The 21,032-nt window shown below is 38.9% G+C and overlaps 1 protein-coding gene across 7 annotated transcripts in view; it reads right to left on the reverse strand.

The window, feature by feature from the left end:
- Positions 1-1,697: 1,697 nt before the first annotated feature.
- adcy1a (adenylate cyclase 1a) overlaps positions 1,698-21,032 on the reverse strand; it is a 59,592-nt gene continuing 40,257 nt past the window's right edge. For 2 of the 7 annotated variants that reach the window (XM_077716702.1, XM_077716700.1), the window contains 7 exons: positions 19,159-19,275; positions 15,316-15,462; positions 9,070-9,168; positions 8,485-8,599; positions 8,074-8,130; positions 6,599-6,723; positions 1,698-4,318 (listed from right to left, as the gene is read on the reverse strand). In XM_077716702.1, coding sequence (XP_077572828.1) covers positions 3,989-4,318; positions 6,599-6,723; positions 8,074-8,130; positions 8,485-8,599; positions 9,070-9,168; positions 15,316-15,462; positions 19,159-19,275 — 990 coding nt within the window. In that variant the 3' untranslated portion in view covers positions 1,698-3,988. Of the gene's footprint in view, positions 4,319-6,598; positions 6,724-8,073; positions 8,131-8,484; positions 8,600-9,069; positions 9,169-15,315; positions 15,463-19,157; positions 19,305-21,032 lie in introns of those variants that run through there. The other 5 variants (XM_077716709.1, XM_077716701.1, XR_013326333.1 and 2 more) reach the window with 5 other exon arrangements.

The following is a 21,032-nucleotide window of genomic DNA, read 5'->3' on the forward strand; positions in this document are numbered from 1 at the left end:
ATCGATATTCCATTATTGATGCCATGATGCGCACACTACCTTGACCAACACAGGAGATTTTCTTGATACCAGTAGTTGGATTGGGGAAGCAAAAACAAATCACTATTGTGATTTTTTCTCATTGTGTTTCAAGTATAAATACAGGGCACAACATAAACACAGTTTAACAACGTGAAATTATGTGACGTTTGGTGAAATGCCTATCCGACGACGGTGCCTTTGACAAGTGATAGCAACAATCATGAACATTTTGATAACATGAAGCTCCTTTTCACTGGCACCATAACTTCTTTGGTCCAATAATGACAACCAAAGGATAAAGCTGCATTAAGCACAGCAAGAGAAACAGAAGAAACAACGTGTTACAACTTAATTATAAATCTTATAAAGTTTGCACGTTCCTGCATGGTTTCACCTACACTCCAAAAACATGCATGGTAGGATGATTAGAAAATCTAAATTGAACCCTGTGTATGGGTGTGACTGTGCATGGTTGTCCATCTCCTTGTGCCCTGCGATTGGCTGGACACCAATTTAGGGGGTATCCCGCCTCTGGCCGGAGTCAGCTGGGATATGCTCCAGCACCCCCGCGACCCTAATGAGGATAAATCTTTTCAGAAAATGAGAGAGAGATAACTTGAATTGTTTTTGTATAGTGCAAAAAAGGAATTCTCTGGAGTCAGCTGTAATAGGTTCCATCACCCCACGCGACCTAATGAGGATAAATCGGTTCAGAAAATGAGAGATAACATGAATTGTTTTTGTATCTTGTAAAAAAGGAATTCTCATCCAGGGTTTTGTTAACCTAAATTTCTCATGTAGAAGCATTTGTCAATAGAGGCACCGCTGTATATGATATTGTGATTCAGCAGGTTATGCCAGACCCACAGAAAAAACAGCAATAAGCTATGCAGGAAATATGATTTGGTGACACATTTGGAAAGACTACAACCCGAAAAAACCCTAGGAATATATCAGACAAGATTACAGATTTAATTATCTTATGGATCCATTAATGTAAAACAATCAAATCAGACCCAGCATCGTAACTTGTCAGTACCATAAAATAAGAAGAAGGGTGAAAAGACGTAAGCACCATGTGCGTCCTTATTCCTTCCCACACATTATGTCAAGGTTCCAGCAACATTTCCAGTAAAGGATGTTATGACACAGCGGGGGCATTGGGAAACTGCGAGGGGTGGGTGGAAGTAGTAACACTGTTGTTAACCCCACACAGCATACTGGTCACATGCAGAAGACCAGTGACGTCTCTGACAGAGAAAGCCGATGGGCGGTTACGCTGCTCCTTTAGGTTAATAAATGAGTCCTGAAAAGACCAATTTCCACTTTCTTCTCTCAGTGTGTGAATATTTACTTTTCCACTGTTGAGTTTGATCTGCCCAGTATCTTGCAAGTGCTTAACACACACGGAAAACTCAGGCTCACACACAAATTCAAGTATCAAAATGCACTTGGGTGAAAGTAATTGATGAACGAAAAATGTTATGTTAACTCTTCTTCTGTATGAGTGTGTGTGTGTACAGTGTTGGAGAGTGATGTTTTTGAATGGTCGGGGATTGTCGCTACATGTTAATGTCGAAAAATAGTGTTGGTTAACATGTGAGCTAGTGTTTTATTTTCTTTTGTGTTATGCAACATTTTAGTTTATGTTTGTTAGAGAAACTACAGTCTCCCACTGTGAACCATAATCTCTTGCTTTATTTTTATATTCACAATCTGCTAATATAATTTCAGTGCAAACACTTATACAAAATACTGATTTGTCTTTTGATTAACATTAACATCTCAATAAATACATCTAAGAATCTATAATATACTTTTTAAAAAGACTACAATGTACAATAGTGATAAATACATACAACAATTGCATCATGTATGAAAATAACCAATTTACAGGGGCATATTGTAAATAAGCCCCAACTCATAACTATTGTACAAAAGTAAACATTTTTAACAAATTTTAGAAATGTAAAGCAGACACTTGACCTATATAACATAGCAAGTCAAATAATTCTCATATCATATGAAGTACAATATAACTTCAATCAGGTAATACATCCAAAGAAGTACCAACATTTCCCATCATTCAAGACAACATTCATTAACAGCTAAAAGAATAGAAATTCAGGCATTCAACAATCTTCAGCTACTGCTTCATTGTGCAACAGATTAAACTCAAAGTTTGACATCTTTATGAAAATAGTTTGGCACATTAGAAATCAACTTGATGCGGACAACAGCAAGAGCAGAGAAAAGGAATCCCAAGATCAATGTCGCACAGTCCTCAACAATTATCAAAAGGTTTCTACACCAGGGTTTGGAAGAAGTCATAGGTCGAGAAAGCACCTTACATTCAAGAGGATTGGCTACCAGTATAGCACATGCATACTATAATAAACTTGTGTCCGCTGCTTGATGGGTGTTTAGGTTTCATCAATGCAAGCATGAAATAGCCAACAGCTTTCAGGTAGTACATGCTTCATGAGATTTGAGGAATTGTTACAGTACGTACCATGCAATACCACAAAATAGTCAGAATTCATACCTAAGGGGAAGACACAGTTTTTTTGTGACTCCTCATACACTTCACTTGGATTTTAAATACTTGAATCATGAAAACAAATTCATTTAGTCAGTCATCTTGCGGGGGTTGCTGGAGCCTATCCCAGCTAATTTCGGCAATAGGCTGACTAAACCCTAGACTGGTCGCCAGTCAGCTTTAGGGTACAAATAAGGCAGATTCTAAAAATAGTATAGTCTTAGAATACGCCCCTAACCTCTCCTGCCGAAAATGATAAATAACTGAATTTTGGTCTTTTTTGTTGTAATTTTAATAGAAATGAGTCACCTATGATGCAGAAGAAAGAACACATTTTCTATGACATGCTATAGAGCAGGGTTCTCTAACTCCAGTCCTCGAGGGCCCCTATCTAGTCTGTTTCAATCTCTCCCTTCACCAACACACCTGAATCAAATAATCAAGATTGGCATCAAGCTCCTGGACAGCTTTCTGATTAGTTGATCAATTGATTCAGGTGTGGTAGAGTAGGGAGGTATAGAAAGCAGACTGGAAAGGGGCTCTCGAGGACCGGGGTTGGAGACCCCTGCTATAGAGTTACAAGGCGAATATGTACATTCTAATACGCAAATTAGCTAGCAGGTCAAACAAGGGTCCAGCTGGCTACAGCATGCAGAGAGGGATGTGCTATGATTGAACGCATAGTGTTTATTGCTACTATTTGACAAGGAAGAATTAGGAAGTCAAGCATAAAAGGCTTACAAAGAGCAAAATGACCGGAATCCAGCAGTGTCTTCATGCACTTATCTTATAAACTTAAGCTCCACCCAATTAAGTTAACCTCATTTGCTATCAGAGATTTACGATGAAGCATACCCTAAAGCGGGAATGATTAAAGGCCATGCCCTGTTGCATTTTGGCATGTTTATGGCATAATTAGACATGTAGCAACAAATATCTCATTGTCAGTAGTAGTAGTGCCCCAGCAAAATTTACCTTGTGTAAAATCAATGAGTAGTCCATAGACTCATTCTGAGATGTCATTACTAAGGCAATCTCACATATCACTAAAAGGTATAATTTGGGGACAAAATTGGATCAGCTATTGTAGTTAAAGGAATTTTCCACCTCTTGCGAGAGTCTTACACAATACACTATTAACTGTGCCTGTTTGGGTGTTGATTTTATTATATTAGTGGGCACAGGAGTTTGCTCTGTAACCCTGGAGTTATCCTTGGCTTTTGACTACAGAGCAAAGAAACCAATGCATCCGGTATCCTGTTCCTGACACCCTGATATTTCAAACAACAAACAGGACACGAGTATGGATTGAGAATCCAATCGAGGTTTTTTTAAGAACGTTATTGAATGCTTTGGCAGTCCGACTCCAGGTCTCCCGTGAGATGCGTGCCTATCTTCCTCACTGCACCCAACCGCCAAGGACGTCCATCACACGTGTGATGTAGGAACAGACGGCAGGTACCGCGTGGTGCTGCTGGAGGCTGTTGATTTTGCCACGCATGGGCTCGAGGTCCTGACTGCACCATACGTGGTCACTGTGGGTGCTGGACTTAACCTGGTGCACACATTGCCTTGGCCAAAGACGCTTAAGCGTCGCTGCGAATTGTGGTGGTGCTGATGGGAACTGGATAGACTGGAGCCTTGCCACCGTTCTTCCAGGAAGTAAGTGAGCATCTGACCTTTGCCCTTTACACTGACTTGGCCTCGACAAACAAATTTATAGTGTTTTACGATGACTTGATAGACATCTTCTGTCACCTAGAAAAGCAAAAAAAAATGATTTTTTTAAATGTATTTTATAGTCTTCAGACCAGGGGTTAAGGAACTGAGTTTGATCTCAGGCCCTTTTCTTTTCCCGACAAAGAAACAAATAAGTTCGCAAGTTGTGGACTGCACCTCAAAATTTTCACCAGTCAGTTGTAGGGCGCACACAGAGACAGACAACCATTCGTACCCACAATGATGCCACAATTGAGTGAGAATAAATCCCACGATGCCCACACCATAGTCAGGAGAATCGTGACCGGACATTTCGTCGACGGACAATTCATTGCCGGATTTGCTTACTCTCAAAATTATAATACTGAGAGGGAGAGAGAGATTTTACTGTTGAAAGCGATCCACCAGGTAATATTTTGCCCTCAAAATTATCATCATGATAAAGAGAGTTTGTCATTGCATTGACAATCATATCTAAATATCTAATATAAAAATGATCAATTTTACATTTATGTGTTCCTGGATGACGGAACAAAACGTCCTGTTCTCGTGTGTGTATAGATAAACTTGCCTCGCCCGTGCCCATCCCACCTTTTATAATACTATTGTCATTTCCCAACACCTCCGTTAAAGTGGTTAGAACAGAACTTCCATATAAGCCTCTGATACACTGAATTATATTATTTTTAACTCTTATAGAGCACCCATTTAACCAATCGGCTGCCATTGACGGCGGTAGACGCCCGATTCATGTTGACTGTGAGGTGCAGACGAACCTTCATTCTCTCAATCCTCAAAAGCCAGTCTTCCCAGTTTGAATTGGGGCTCTATCACTGTCATAGCATGCATGAGATAATTGGTATGAAAAAGAATCAACCCTCAAGTGTTTTTATTCATTTTAACTGTATACAATATCAATAACGTGTCAGAACTTTGCGTTACATATCCACTAGCATCTGCACCTCACAGTCAACATGAATCAGACGTCTACCTCTGTCAATGGCAGCTGATGGGTTAAATGTGTGCTCTATAAGGGTTAAAAATAATATAATTCAGTGTTTCAGAGGCTTATGTGGAAATTCTGATACGGCACAGCTGCGCTGCCCCAAAGACCTTTAGTTTTAGCAATACAGTAATACCTCGAATATCGCGATTAATGCAAAATTGCGATGTAGGGTCACACCTATTATAACGTTTTTTTTCTTCAGTGCTGAGTCCTAGTAGCAAGAGTGGCTTTCGCTTAGGAGTTTTTATCAACTTAAAAAAATAATAATACAGTGCCTCCAGATACAAGCTTAATTCGTTCCGGGACTGAGCTCGTATGTTGATATTCTCGTAACTCGAACAAACGTTTCCAATTGAAATGGACTAAAAACTAATTAATTTGTTCCAACCTTTTTTGGTCCAATAATGAAAATCAAAGAATAAAGCTGCATTAAGTACAGCAAGAGAAACAGAAGAAACGTGTTACAACTTAACTAAAAAGCTTATAAAGTTTGCATGTTCCTGCGTGGTTTCACCTACATTCCAAAAACATGCAATGTTAGGATGATTGGAAAATCTAAATTGTCCCTGGGTATGGGTCTGAGTGTGCATGGTTGTCCATCTCCTTGTGCCCTGCGATTGGCTGGCCACCACTTAGACCCCCCCCCCTGGCCCGGAATCAGCTGGGATAGGCTCCAGCACCCCACGTGACCCTAATGAGGATAAATCTTTCCACCAAAATCACCAAATCGAATTCTGATTATCGACGCTTGTTTAATGTGGCAGAGCCCACAGAACTGATTGTGAAGGCCTTGAGGCAGATTTCATATATATATGCTTCTATATATATTGTAATCTATTAATACATTTTGGCTGACCTATCTAACTGTTTTGTTGACATTCCCTTTAGCGCACCACCATCTAGTGGATGCATAACATAATTCCAGCCTCTACATTAGACCCATATAATGCGGCGCGGTAGACCAGTGTAATGCGGAGTGTTTATCCTTATTATGTGCCATATATATTTTTAAAATGAAACATTTTTGAAATGTGTCATTCATTGAAGGAGCACCTTATAATGTGGTGCCCGTGGTGCCCCTTATAGTACGGAAAATGCAGTATTTTTTCTATCTTCTGTATTCTATTATAGTGCATCAAGGACATTCATACATTTGACAAGAGCTTCTTTCAAAAACACCTCAATATAATGATCATGTTTTTTCTGACATAAATATTTAAGAACCCTTAATTTTTTTCCAATTTGCAATACTACGTGGATCAAAATTGATGGTATGGGACAGGAAGAGTGGACTTGCTGTATGCAGTACTTACTTGTATTTTTCCTTGTATTCCAGTGCTTTCCATCCTGCTTGCTACATTTACTGTGTTTCCCCAGATATCATACTGAGGTCTTCGGGCTCCAATGACTCCTGCCACCACTGGACCCACATTAATGCCTGAGCACAAAAAAACAACGTACTAGGTTGCAGCTTTCAGAAAGATCTGTTTTAAAATAAATCACACCACGATGCTAATCCAAGTACCTTTTTTTTCTTGAATATAAGCCGCCTCGTATAAGTCGCACCCTTAAAGTTGCCTTCAATCCGTATAATTTTACAATTTCCCTCGTATAAGACTACCCTGATTCACAATTTTCTGCCTCCATATTCATTTTAGGGGGGTATCATTGTGTGACTTTGAAGGGAAAATCTTAAGAAAAATCATCGCTTGTGGTATTTCTGAGATACTGTATGAATAGAGAGGATCGTCTGCTGGATTGCATATTATTTGGGTCAAGATCATAAGGAACTTAATATGCCTTTCTTCATATATGCAAAATATCAAATTATTCAATTTGAAAAAGGAAAAAAGTCTATCTTGAGGAGAACCCGATGCTATTTAATGAGAGAAATTACAATTTTCTTACCAGAAATTTAAGATGTTGTGGGGACCATATTGCTTCTAATGTCGAATTATCTGCTTTTAATGTCGAAATATCTCTTTATTACTGCTGTAGTTATCACTTTCGAACAAAAAATAAAAATAAAAGCAGGATTTTTTTTATTTTATAATCACAAATACACAATAATTTCCTTTCGGTGTTCCTAAAGGTTGTTGCCTACACGTAGACAAATTCAAAAAGGAAGTAACGTGAGCAGTACAACCAGGTAGTAGTGTGTCCGTAGCGGTCTAATTTTCAAGTCTCTGCGTGCAATAATTGCATGAGATATACATTACGCTGGTATTAAGGCTGATATTTTAATGCTCGACCATAAAACCTTTGAAGAGCCTTAACAACTAAGTGCTGACATGATAAACACTATGAACACATCTATCAAGACTATTCACGTCTGCCCAGTCAAAGCACATTTAACTACGGTAAAATAGCGATCCCCTGAGCCAGGAGCTTGAGTTTTTACACGTTTTATGGAAGATATATGTTTTTTTTTAAAATGTAATTCATAGACGTCTAAATAATTTTATTTTGGCGTTTTATCTGTTTATCTATTCTATATTTTGAAATAAATGACCGTATCGGCCGTTTCGTCTTTGTCACCTTGAAGTTTCGTGCATTTCATCTCATTTTCGTAACCGCTTTATCCTCATTAGGGTTGTGGGGGGTGCTGGAGCCAATCCCAGCTGTCTCCGGTCCAGAGGCGGGGAACACCCTGAATCGGTGACCAGCCGATAGTAGGGTACAAGGAGACGGACAACCATGCACACTCACACTCATATTTGAGGGCAATTTAGAGTGTCCAATCAGCCTACCATGCATGTTTTTGGAATGTGAGAGGAAACCGGAGTACCTGGAAGAAACCCGCGCCAAACTGCAAACATGCAAACTGCACAAAGGTGGACGTGGCCTGGAAAAATAAATGCAGTACATGAAATAAAAATAATAATTTCTACAAAATGGTTCACACACGAGATTTCTCTACATGGACCCAGCCGTTCAATCTGGACACAGGATGGCTGCGTACACTACGCAGAGGCCGAACATAGGCTCCCCACAGGATCCTCAGCACAATGGAACTCAGAAGTGCATGTTTCACTGTGAATGGAACGCTCTCTTTCTGATGCATTTCCGGGCAAACTTTCCGGCAATTAGAGTGACTAATGTCTAGTGCAAAAGGTCAGCCTGTGTGCGAGTATGTGCGTGTGTGTTTGTGCATGAGTGTGTGTGTGTGTGCGCGTGAGTGTGTGTGTGCTTTACTCACCCACTCTAAGGACAAAGTCATTATAAGACTGGTAGTTAATTGCATCCAGAACGTCAAACATCTCAATGGCAAAATCTGCTACTGTGCATAGATGCGAAATGATGGAATTCTTTGCCTGAAAATTTTTTAAAGTACTTTTATAAACCCTACACATAAGATCATGTGAAATTTTCAATCAAACACAAATGAAGCTAAGCAGGTGAAACCAGCATGAGTACAAATAGAAAAATGGTATATCTCTCTCTCTCTCTCTCTCTCTCTCTCTCTCTCTCTCTCTCTCTCTCTCTCTCTCTCTCTCTCTCTCTCTCTCTCTCTCTCTCTCTCTCTCTCTCTCTCTCTCTCTCTCTCTCTCTCTCTCTCTCTCTCTCTCTCTCTCTCTCTCTCTCTCTCTCTCTCTCTCTCTCTCTCTCTCTCTCTATATATATATATATATATATATATATATATATATATATATATATATATATATATATATATATATATATATATATATATATATATATATATATAAGATAATGAAAAATATGAGCATGCTTTATTCTCAACTTTAAAGAAAAGATTTACGAAAGAATTCCGATTGAGTACCTTTGTGCCAAAAGTGGGAACTAGACCCACAGCAGCCATGTATGTACTGCCAATAGTCTTAATTTTCTCAATGTCCCGATAGCACTCTTTATCCATCAGCTAGAAAAAAGACAGATAGATAATTAGTTATACTCTACAATTAAAAATTTAACAATGTGGAATAACAGTTTTATACATGCACTCACACTAAACACAATTACAAACAGAAACAAGGAGACATCTTTTGTCTCTTGATGGATTTAAAAACGGTTTGGTTGAAAAACTATGTTAAAGTTGGATGTTGATTTTTATTATTTGCTTTCAATGTCCTTGACATTATTGATAGATATTTAATGTAGATGCTCTTGATGGCTGACAAATGACGACTTCCGTTCCCCATTGGCTCACAACCCGCTAAAAATATTGGGTAACACAGAGTAAAATTGGGGACTGTAAAGGCACTTCTGCATTCAAGTTTTCCTCTTCAGTTATAATGCTTTTCATGGTCTGGATCTACCTTACCTCCCGACCTGACCTTTGCACTATTTTTTACCCTCGAACCTTCTGGTCTCTTTTCATCAGCTCTTTGATCTCCCACGATCCAGATTCAAGGGAAAGGGTGATCACACTTTTTACACAGTTGCTCCCATGCCCTGGAACACTACTGAGCTTCATTAGGCTTTTGTATTCTGAAGTCTTTTATTCTTGGGCCTCCTCATGTAGTTAGTTTTAAAAAAAAAATACTTTTCATGAATTAATTTTTGCTTTAATGTCTTCTTTATTTTATTTTACTTTGTTTTTTAGCATAGTTTCCCGACAACTGAAGAAACATGGAGTGTCTTTCAAGTGCACAAAATACATTCCCTGTTTGTCCTGAGTGGGTGAAATATGCTTTGGCATAGGTCATGTTGATGACTATTAGGATATTACTGATAGGATAAGCATTAATCAATTGATACAACCAAACAATGTTAGTTTCTATTTCGTTAAAAGCATACAAATTAAGAAACCTTTACCTTAAAACGTACACCATTGCAGTGACGGGGTTAATACACCTAAATGTTACAGAGATAACAATTGTCAAGGACAATCTTAGATAAGTGGGAAATGGAACAATTCTCCAAGTTCCAAAATCTGGCTGTAAAAACATTATGCTGTCGCTTTGGGTTTGACAGAATGCATTGACGCATGAACTCTGAAATATTTGGGGAATAGGAATCTCAAGTCTAAAACAAATTCGAGGGAAATTTGAAATGGGGTCTATTGGCACTGAATGTCCAAAATCTGGTGGAGCCTTTCATGGTTTGAAACAAGTGCTGGAAATATTTGAAAAATAGCACCTCCAAATTATAAAATATAAAAACCTCTGAGTAATGCTTTAAGTAGATGGGTTGTCTAGGAATGAATAAAGTGGGCAAAACTCGAACGGAATACAAGATTCATAGAGAGCTACTAAAACAAAATTTAGAGGCGGTACTATTGCCACCCCAATTGTGTGTACAAACAGCTAAACTGATAGCATAAACGAAGGGTATAATTTATTGCAAAACATGGATGTTAATTTTTTTTACAAACGGTTAAAATACTCGAGTGTCAATGTTCCCTCTAAGCTGTGCGCTTGCGCAATTGCGCACTACTCTCGTCTTCTCCGAGCAGCAGCAATCACATGGCGCGCACAAAATAAAATCCAAACTTTTTTTACTCGTTTCCCAATGATGGCGCCGTTTACGCGGCAGCCAGTGGCAGTAGTTCCGTCCACTCTTATGTTTTTGGTGTTTTACAGCACTTCTATCTTTTTTTAAAATTACATTTTAATATTTCTTAATACATTTATTTTTACTTTTAATATTTCTTAATACATTTATTTTTACTTTACTGTGCAAATAGAAGAACAAGCGATGAAATCGGGTGAGAGCTGTCTAAATCTACTGTGTGTGGGGTTTTGTGTGTGCGCGTGTCTGTCTAGAATGTGTGATCGTTTGTCTTCAACCTACACAATGGACTATAAAACAAAATTAGCCCTCGGCCAAAATCTTACATATTATGTTCATTAACATGAATATAAATATGTTCATTAATTATGTGCTATCCCTTATTAAATAAATCAAAGCAAAATCATAGAAAAATATGGCTTATAAATGGAAACTTGACTATCTCAAGTTACACGTTCAGCAGAAAAGTCATTTGAATGAGAATGAGCAGTGAGAAGGACAGATGTGTAAAATAAGGTAAAATCTAAGTCGGATTTGTGCATATTCTAATGGTAATTATGAAGATCTTTTATTCATAGATATTTTTTCATTCATTTTCTGAACCGCCTTATCCACTTCATCACTCGCGGGAGATGCTGGAGCTTATCCCTGCTGACTTGAGGCGGGGGACACACTGTATCGGTGGCCAGCCGGTACTAAGATCTACTAATAAAAGCGGGGTGGATCCAGACCTTCCAGAGTGTGGGGTACTCCAGTTTACTCCAACAAAACAAAATTGTAAGATAACATTAAGATAAAATGACAACGTCGCTTGGCAACTGCTTGTTCATATTGCATCAGTTTTTGAAAGTATAGAAACATCATTGTCATAAGAAACTTTCCCGAGTTTGGTTGTTGTCATGGGGACTTGACACTGATTAACCGCACTTCGCCCAAAGTTTGGTCGTTGCCTTGGAGACTTGTAACTGATTGATCAGACTTTGCCCAGAGTTTGGTCGTTGTCATAGAAACCATATTGTGCTCTGTTTTCCTATATAAAGACTGACCCAATGTTAATTCAGAAAGTATTGCGAGGACGCTAGACTGAGTGGTTCACAGCTGTTTGAACATTGTCCCCCATCCTGCAGTCCGGTAATAAACCAGTTTTCTATTAAATTGATCTCTCTTTCTTAACCTGCTCCTGAAGTTGTATTTTCAGATCTATCAAAAATTATGGATGCTAGACTGGTTGAACACTCTTTTATTACCCTGATTATGAGTGTGAGCGTGAATGATTGTCTGTCTATTTGTGTTTTTGATTGGCTGGCCACCAAGATATAATCTATCAATCATAAGGTAGAAAATGATTTGGAAATTTGAAATGATTTCTGAAATCGCCAATAAGCCTTTCGGGGATGGCGGCGACAGATTAGAATAAAAAAAAAAGAAAAAAAATTTTGCCAAATGAAATTTTTGACGAGAATGCAGCAGCAGTACTCCACATTTGAAACTTAACGTGGAGAAACAAATAATATTCTCTGCGGAATGGGAAGTTTGGGAGCACTCAGGGAAAAACAAAAATAAAACAAATTGGTATTTCAGCTTACTTGGGTGAGCTGCCTTTAAAAGCTAGCCTGAGTAATGGGAAGTCCTATTTCTCGACTGGGGGGGGGGGGGGGGGTGGCTTGGTACGGTACCACTACACAACTTATAGGGTTAAGTTGGTTGCAGAGCATGCTTAACTTGTACTCGGCATATCAGTGCAAGGTTTGAAAAAGTTCCAAAGAACCATTGATATATAGTGATAATGGCACCCAAATTGTGTTAACAAAATAAATGGCTGGACGGACAGAAGGTTCCATATCTCGTTATGAAATCACTGCCTACATAACGAGTTCAACAGGACAGGAAAACATATTCAGTAGACCATATAAATCGCCATTATTCACTGCACAATTGGAACTATGTGATGAGGCTAATCTGGCTGACTACATAAAAAGAAAAATGTTGAAGAAAACGCATTGAATTTTGATTAGCAGAAGGAGACTGTGCTTCTCAACATGAAATGAACTAGACCAGGAATGGGCAAACTACGGCCCGCGGGCCACATCCGGCCGACTAAGCTTTTTAATCCGGGCCGCCGAAATTGTCCAAATAATATTTTGGACTAGACCAACGGTGGTGCCTGCAGTTTAAAGAAGAAGCACTAGCACGCCGAGAGGAGGATGTTGAGCCACCTTTTTGCACTGTAAGAGGAAAGTCTCAGTTGAAATGTTGAGGAGACGGGTAAGATAAGCTTTGTGACCTAATAAGATGCCAACCACTCCAATATTGATTGGAAATATTATTGCTCAGCGAGCAATACCATAAACTACAGGGAACTCTTTTATATTGGTTTTAGCGTCTCCATATGCAAAAAGGTGAAAAGGTTTCAATTGAGACTAAACCTTCTTACAATTGGTTAAAACAGATGACCAGACAAGGGAAAATACGATCGGATATAAAAAACTCCCTCAATCACCATTCTTTGGGGAAAGTGTTTTTACAAAAGAAAATCTGCCCTACTCATAAAAAAGTGAAAAATATTGAAACAGTGTCTATCCTGTTATGAAAGCAGTGAATGGCGCCTTTCAGAGTGGAGGAGATACAATTGGCTGCTCGTAATTTCGGTGCAGCAGCTGGCCTCTCTCAACGATGTTGAGCCCCATCGAGGGATGACGATCCGATTTATGGGTTGGTTTGCCAGATTGCAGCAGGAGTCAATTTTTCTTTGGGTTACGCCAAATAAAAATATGAATAGGGTGAACAACATCCATTACAATGTCCAAAAAAGAAATTTGATTTGCAATGAAGGAACAGCTGGAAACCACCAGTCTTATGACTTTACAGGACCGCAAAGCGGTTGATATGCTTCTGACAGTTGATGTGCTCTTGATGGATCAGGGGGCGTATGCAACGTTTGAAAATGTTGCACTCAACAACACGTCCCCCAATGGGTTCCTCACCTAAGCCGTTGAAGGCCTGACCCTGAAACGGAAACGAGGCACTCTGGAGTGGAACTGGCAGAATGGTAGGATAAGGCCTTCGGCAAATGTAAAAATTGGCTTTCACCGAGGTGATATCAATAGCCGTTTTGGCTAATACTTTGACAATGTGTGGGTGTTGTCCGATCCCCTGCTTGCGCTCTTTGCTAGACCGACTTATGGTTGGTGTAATTGCTCTAACATATTCCGAATTGCAAGGATTGTATCTGCTTATTAGCCACGAGCCACGTTGCTTATTAGCCACGAGCCACGTTGGAAAAAAAATCATAAAATGAAACAATAACTGAGCATGTAAAAAAAACCTTGCGCCAACTTCTGAAAAATCAACATTTAGTGAGCAAATAACAACAGGTCAACTTTGTCACGTTTCACACAATTAGGGACATACAAAACAGACGAGGCATACAGAAATAAAATATTTTACATTTTTATATCACTTTACATACATTTTAACATTGATGTCCAGGATTACGCAAATTATGAAAATGAGTTGAACGAGAATGATTTTGTTCCACCTCTTTTAGGCCCTATATGCAAGCAAGGTGAATTCTGGTAAAAATCGAGACAACAAACTTCTTCCAAGTGTATTTGTATTTGCCGTAAAATGAATTTATAGAATAAAGCCGAAAGGAAGTTTTATCAAGGAGATCATGTGCAAATTTATAATAATAGGGGGGAAATGTTGGAATTATTATTGTTATTATTATACACTTGCATTGTTAACGCCCCTGAACTACAACGGGAAGGTCGCCCCTCTATCTAGCTGTACTTATCAAAATTGTTTTGAAACCTCCACCTCTCACACTGATCCGCGAAGACTCCTAAATTGTTTCTTAACCTCGACTTCTCACACAGTCGCAAGCTCACACTGAAGATCCTGGAAGGACGCTTAGTTGTTTTGACTTGGATTCCACACCAGGTGGTGATGCAATTGTATTGAATAAATGACCTTAACTGTTTTGAATGGATGCCTCCTTGTTTTAAATCTTATGCAACTGTTTTGATTTTTGATCTTAATTGTTTTGATTAGATGACCTTTATTGTTTTTAATAGATTACCTAAATTATTTTGAATAGATGGCCTTAATTGTTTTGAATAGAGGACCTTAATTGTTTTGAAAAGATGATCTTAATTGTTTTGAATAGATTACCTTAATTGTTTTGACTCTTATGCAATTAAATGGGCAGGAGAGGATTCTATTCCTTAGAATTATCTGGGTTGAAGGCGAGTCAGGATCGATTCTCTGTGTCAGATGTCTTTCTTATCTTAAGGTGTATCTATTGGTGAACCTATCACTCACGAGAGCCCGAGGAGAACATGCACACTCCACACAGGTGAACGTGACTTGGATTTGAACCCAGGATCCAAGGGCTGTAAGGCCGACAAACTAAGTACTCGCGTCACCAGGCCGCTCTTTACCTTTTCATACTTTGAATTTTTTTTTTATCATTTCATTGGTGTGTCTCATTTAGTGATTTTCAAAGTAGTTCTCTAAAATTCTTAACTACATAAAAGTGTAATATAGCTCTCACCTCATCAAAGTCAGCAATGATCTCATTCAGTAGCCTCAGACATTCAACGCCCATATTATTTCCATCCAACTCAATGTAGAAGTCATTGAAGTTGGCAATCGAAGCAAACAGTACTCCAACCTGAGAGTACGACTGATAGTATAAATCCTAAAAGAGGAAGAGGTTTGGAAAATTATGATTTTATCCTGACGAAATAGATGAACACAAAACAACGAGAGCAGCCAAAGGTTACGTTTCTTTCATTTGCAGAGTGAATAATGATAAATATTTATATATAATTTAACCATGTATGACAAATGTTTTAAATTTGTGACAGTCAGATATCTAGAGTCATTTATGACAACAGTATACTCAATTGTCAGTACAGTAATCCCTTGAATATCCAAACGTGCCCGCTATAAACGAAAAACCAAGAAGTAGGATCACCCCCATTATTACTATCCCAATACTTTTCGTGCCGATACAGAAGTACAAGTACAATTATCAAAATGTCTATATTCATTAAATATTACAGCAATTAGCATATAAAAAGACTGTAATGTATTAATAACTCAATTTAATGTACAGTATTTACTCGCGTATAAGCCGCTTTGGTCGGACATAAAAATGATGACTGAAACAAGAGTACGACTTATATGCGCATAAAAACACGGCATGCACGAAACTGCATGTTGACGCCACCATCACGTCACGACAAAATGCATTGCATCGTGCTGTCATGACCCAAGCGAATGCGGCCGATATTTATTTCAAAATAGAGAAAAGATAAACAGATAAAACTCTATGAATGAAATTCATGAAAAAACATATCTTGCATAAAATGCGAAACGTTTCCATCTGCTCGCTCTAGGCACGGCAATCTTAGCGACGTCTGGGCGCAGCCATCGCAGCGAGGTCGGGGCAGTTTGAAAAACTTGTTGCTGCTTGTTGTAGCCGATTGGATAACTTTATTAATCCCGTATTCGGGAAATTACATTGTGGCAAGAGGGTGATTAGACAGAACAGCAAAGCAAAACCACAAAGTACAAAGCAAATCAAAGTAAATGCAATCATCAAATCATTAAAACATAAAAGCAGCAAAATCACAAAACGGGCAAGAGTGGACGGCTAAAACTGCGCCATTTTGGTTGGGGTAGCTAATTCGGACTCAAAAAGATGTTGTAAGGTTGGACAAAAACTGGAACCACACACGGGAAGTCTTCCACGAGATGGGCAGATTGTGACCGAGGTGGAGAATATTCAGAGTCGCTCTTCCAAGCTTATCTGCACAGTTACTCAGTAGTCTGAAGCTGAAGAAAACAGCAGCAGGGCAGAACTCCTCGACTCCGTTGCTGGTAGGCGCCGACATCTCTTCCATCCCATCTCACGATGGAATGGTTGGTCAGAAGCTTTGCCTCTTCTCCCGGCACTTTTGTTCAGTTCCGAAACTCGAAGCTGTGGCTCTTTCTACTGCGTATTGTAACAGCTAGGCCCGTGTGAGTGACAGCGTAGGCATGGCTGGCTGGCTCCAAAAAAAGAAGTAGCCGAAAGAAGCCAGGCTAACAGAACAAGGAAAGTTGTAAAAACATTAAAGTAAAAAGTATAAAGTACAAAGTAAAGTAAAAAGGAATGTATTAAAAAATATTAAAATGTAATTTAAAAAAAATATAGAAGGGCTGTAAAACATGAAAAACATAAGAGTCTGAGACCCTTGGTGCAGACCTACTGCCAGTGACTCCCGCTTGAACGGTGCCATCTTTGATATCGAGGCCGGTTGTGGGGCACACCTCGCCTTGTTGGCCGATGGCATGGGTCACCAAATCACTCGGCCGACGCCGCGGGCGTCGGTCGCCGAATTGCTGTCTGACCAACCGGGAAATTAAACTTCCACTTCACTCCTCTGCGCCCTGCAACCATCAATTAGCCGTCCAAGGAGCTCTGTCCCCCCAAGAGCTGTCACCATACTCAACTTTAGTTCTGCACCTAGGACCTAAGCAAGACTTATTACTACTTTTTTTATTAGTTATTTACAATGTTGATCACTTCTTTATAAATTACTAATTAGTGACTATTTATGTATCATTACTATAAATTCATTATCTATGTTTGCTTGTTGTTGCGTCAATAGACTCAGCGAATGTTGTGCTCTTAACAACTTGGAACTGAACGTCTCCAAAACCATGCTAACCTCACTTGGACTACTTATTTATTTATTTACTAGTTATTTGTCTGATTGTTGTTGTTAGCTGTGTACTATGTGATGAAAGCTTTAAATCTCATTATACTTGAATAATGAAAATAAAAGCATTCAACTTGATTCAATTCAATTCTGCAACTGCGGTTTAAAATCATATGATTAACATCATAGTGAGGGTGCTGAATAGTGAGCAAATAGCTCAGTCTAGTTGTATTAGTACACATTTTCAAAATCTCTTTGGACCTGGGATTGAACCCTCGATTTGTACATGTATATGTTCAGTAACATGAATATGTTCGTTAATATGTACTGTCCATTTATTTGAAAAAAATGAACTCAATAACTCTGATGCCGACATCCTAACCACTCAACCAAAGTTTCACAAGTCAAATCTAATACATAGAATACAGTAGTGTGCTACCAGGGCCTTCTATGTTAATTATATTTTGTCAAATGAATACTAAATCATCAAATAATTCCAAATTGTCTGTTAGCTTCCTTTCGTTGGTTTCCCCCTGGTTGCACTGCTTCCTCATGTGTGTTTCCATATAGAAGCATTTAACCAATCACATTTCAACCATATTTGTTGCCAGGGTCAGAAATCTGTCTCAAAGCCAACAAAATCAGTTCTACATGCTCTGCAGCATTAAACAAGCCTCGATAAAACTGTTGCTTTAACCAATCAGAATTTGATTTGGTGATACCAGCGCCTTCTCGCAGGGGTAGTAGGGATACGGTATTGCCTTCTCGCAGGCGTAGGGATACGTCATGGCTTTCACCAACTATAATTGATAAATAGAGTGGACTAGCCAGAGCTACAAAACTGTATCTAAAGCTAGCTGCACAAGTAAATATATTGTTGTGTTGATTTAATGGTGGTTTCTTCAACCCGCGATGGCTGAAGGAGGAGAAAAAAATTGTTTTTTTTGCACATTTACTGTCAAAGCAATTTTCAAGACAGACTTTTCAAGAAAAAAAGCTGGACATCATTAACAAAGGTCAGACAACTCTAAAGTAAGCAAGCCTGTCACAACCGGGAACAAACATTTTCAGCACTGAATTGAATAAAAACGTTGGCCAGAAATACAGGCTAGGCTCGACTTTCAGCATTAGCTTCGATGGTTATAGAATGGGAATAAAGGAGGATGGATATTGCGTACAGGTAAAAATGATTTTTGGTGAGTAAAATATGGATATATTCCTAAATAATATTTCAATTGTATGAGGTTATTATGGATGATATTTTTTGTGTTTCGCAAGTTGTAGCTGCAATTGACATAGCCAAAAAATAGTATTTGAGGGTTGGATTGATTCCAATAGCTGAAGGCGTCGCTAGAAAATTCACGGACCGCCGCCGATAGAATATATAGAGTAAATATAATATCAAATTTACTCAAGTAGAAGTTAAAAGTGTGTTGAGGGTGTGAGGGTGCATCAAGATTTTTGCACGATGCACCATTCAAGATACAACCACTGAATGGTTATATAGTACTTTATATGAAACTCACTTCCTGACATCATTTGGGTTGTTTAATATTTTACTTTAAAAATGTTTTCTGTTAAACAAACAAATAGTTTGGGGCATCGGCTCATCATTATTGATTGGTGTTGTATTATGAAACACTTTGCAGGTGTAAATCTGGAGATAAATATCTGGAAATGCTCACCATGTTCCTGGGGTTTGACATAAGGAAATGTTGAGCCACGTGTGCTGGTAACAGATTGAACAAGATCCTCTTGTTGTCCAGTTTCACTTTCTCCATGTCGTCTCTCTCCTCTTCTGCCTGGGAAAGTATCAACCATCATACAGAATCTGTCAACCAGAACACAAAACTTGCTAAGCCTATTTTCCCCCATGTCTGATAGGCTTAAACCAGTGGTCTCAAACCGGTTCCACATAGGGCCGCAGTGGGTCCTGGTTTTTGTTCCAACCGATCCAGAGCTGACATTTTAACCAATCAGGTGTCTTTAAAATAAGTAGCACCTGACTCTAATTAACTGATTGCACTAGCAAAAGGTATCCTTGTTGAGTTGGAATGAAAACCTGCACCCAGTGCGGCCCTTTAAGGACCGGTTTGAGACCACTGGCTTAAACAGAGGTCAGGTAGTTATTCAATGATAATTTCACTAGGGGGTATTAATGAGTTGTCAATAGGATGGGAAAATAATCTAATTAAATGCAACTTTAAATCATAAATGACATTTAGGATTGTGTGTGAAAGTTTGCATCCTTTTCCGCTGAGGTTTGAATTTTATGCATAAACTAATACAACATATAGACATAAATGGAGAACATTTAATAAACTGAAGTGAAACGAAGTCATGCTAAAATGTTTATTTTCACTAATAAGCCACCCAAGCAGTGGATGTTTCATCTGACTTTGGTGCAGGGCACGTTCAGTTCCCACTCAGTGGCGGTGTGATGGTGAGTGCGAATGGTTCTGTTTTTATATGTGCCTGACTGGCAAGCAGTCAAGGGTGTAGTATAGGCTCCAGCACCCTGCAACCCTGACAATGATAAGTTAAAAATAGATTAATGAATTGTGCCTTAATACTATGGCATTATTTTACATTATATTTCCACTAATATGATGGTATATTGCACAAAATAATGGCATCACATAACCTAATGGAAACCAGTTGCATCTTATTTATTGTATTTATTACTAAAATCTTGCTGTATAATACGGAAAGATATTTGTCCCAAAATGATTTACAAAATTACATCAGTGATTCAATTTACCCCATTTTGGATTGGGCTGCTGCCTTTCTCCCGTCGACACGACGCTGCTTGCTGGGCCTAAAGCCCTTTTTCGTCAGAAATGATGGCGGCATCATGGAGAGCTTTCTTCTAACCCAGACCTGGGCAATCCGGTCCTCAAAGGGCCGCTGTGGGTGCAGGTTTTTGTTCCAACCGATCCAGCACAGACAGTTTATCTAATTCGATTTTGAGATAATTGAAACAAGAAGCACCTGACTGCAATCCACTGATTGCACTTCTAAGATACCAGATTGGTGGACAGTTTTCCTCTTGTGGGTTGGAACGAAAGCCTGTCCCCCCTGCGGCCATTTGGGTAATTAATTGCCCAGGTCTATTCTAGACATTATTAGGATTATGGAGAGATAGCCAATGGGAAATCAACTCTACCAGGACGATTGCAAAATAAAATACCGGAAGGTTGTTTATGTTTCGAGGTATATTTAATTGGTTTGACCTTACAGAACCTGGATTTTTTGTTCCTATCAAGGGTTTTTATTGGCGCAGACCTGCCAACTGGTTTAATAATTGTTTGTTCATGTCGAGCCAATGTGGCCAAACTGGTTTTACAATTGTTTGTTAGGACAGTGGAATGTAGGATAAGCCAACTAGCTGGCCTTGCAATTGTTTGTTCGCACTACGAGTTGTAAGCTAGCTAACTAGCTGGCCTTGCAATTGTTTCCTTGTATTGTGTAATATGGCCAACTCACTTTGGAACTGTTTGTTCGAAACGCGCAATATAAGATAGGCTGCGGCAGTTTGTGTGTGCTATAAAAATATCGT

This window comes from Stigmatopora nigra, chromosome 5 (genome assembly GCF_051989575.1).
Source record: "Stigmatopora nigra isolate UIUO_SnigA chromosome 5, RoL_Snig_1.1, whole genome shotgun sequence".
Taxonomy (NCBI): Eukaryota; Metazoa; Chordata; class Actinopteri; order Syngnathiformes; family Syngnathidae; genus Stigmatopora; species Stigmatopora nigra.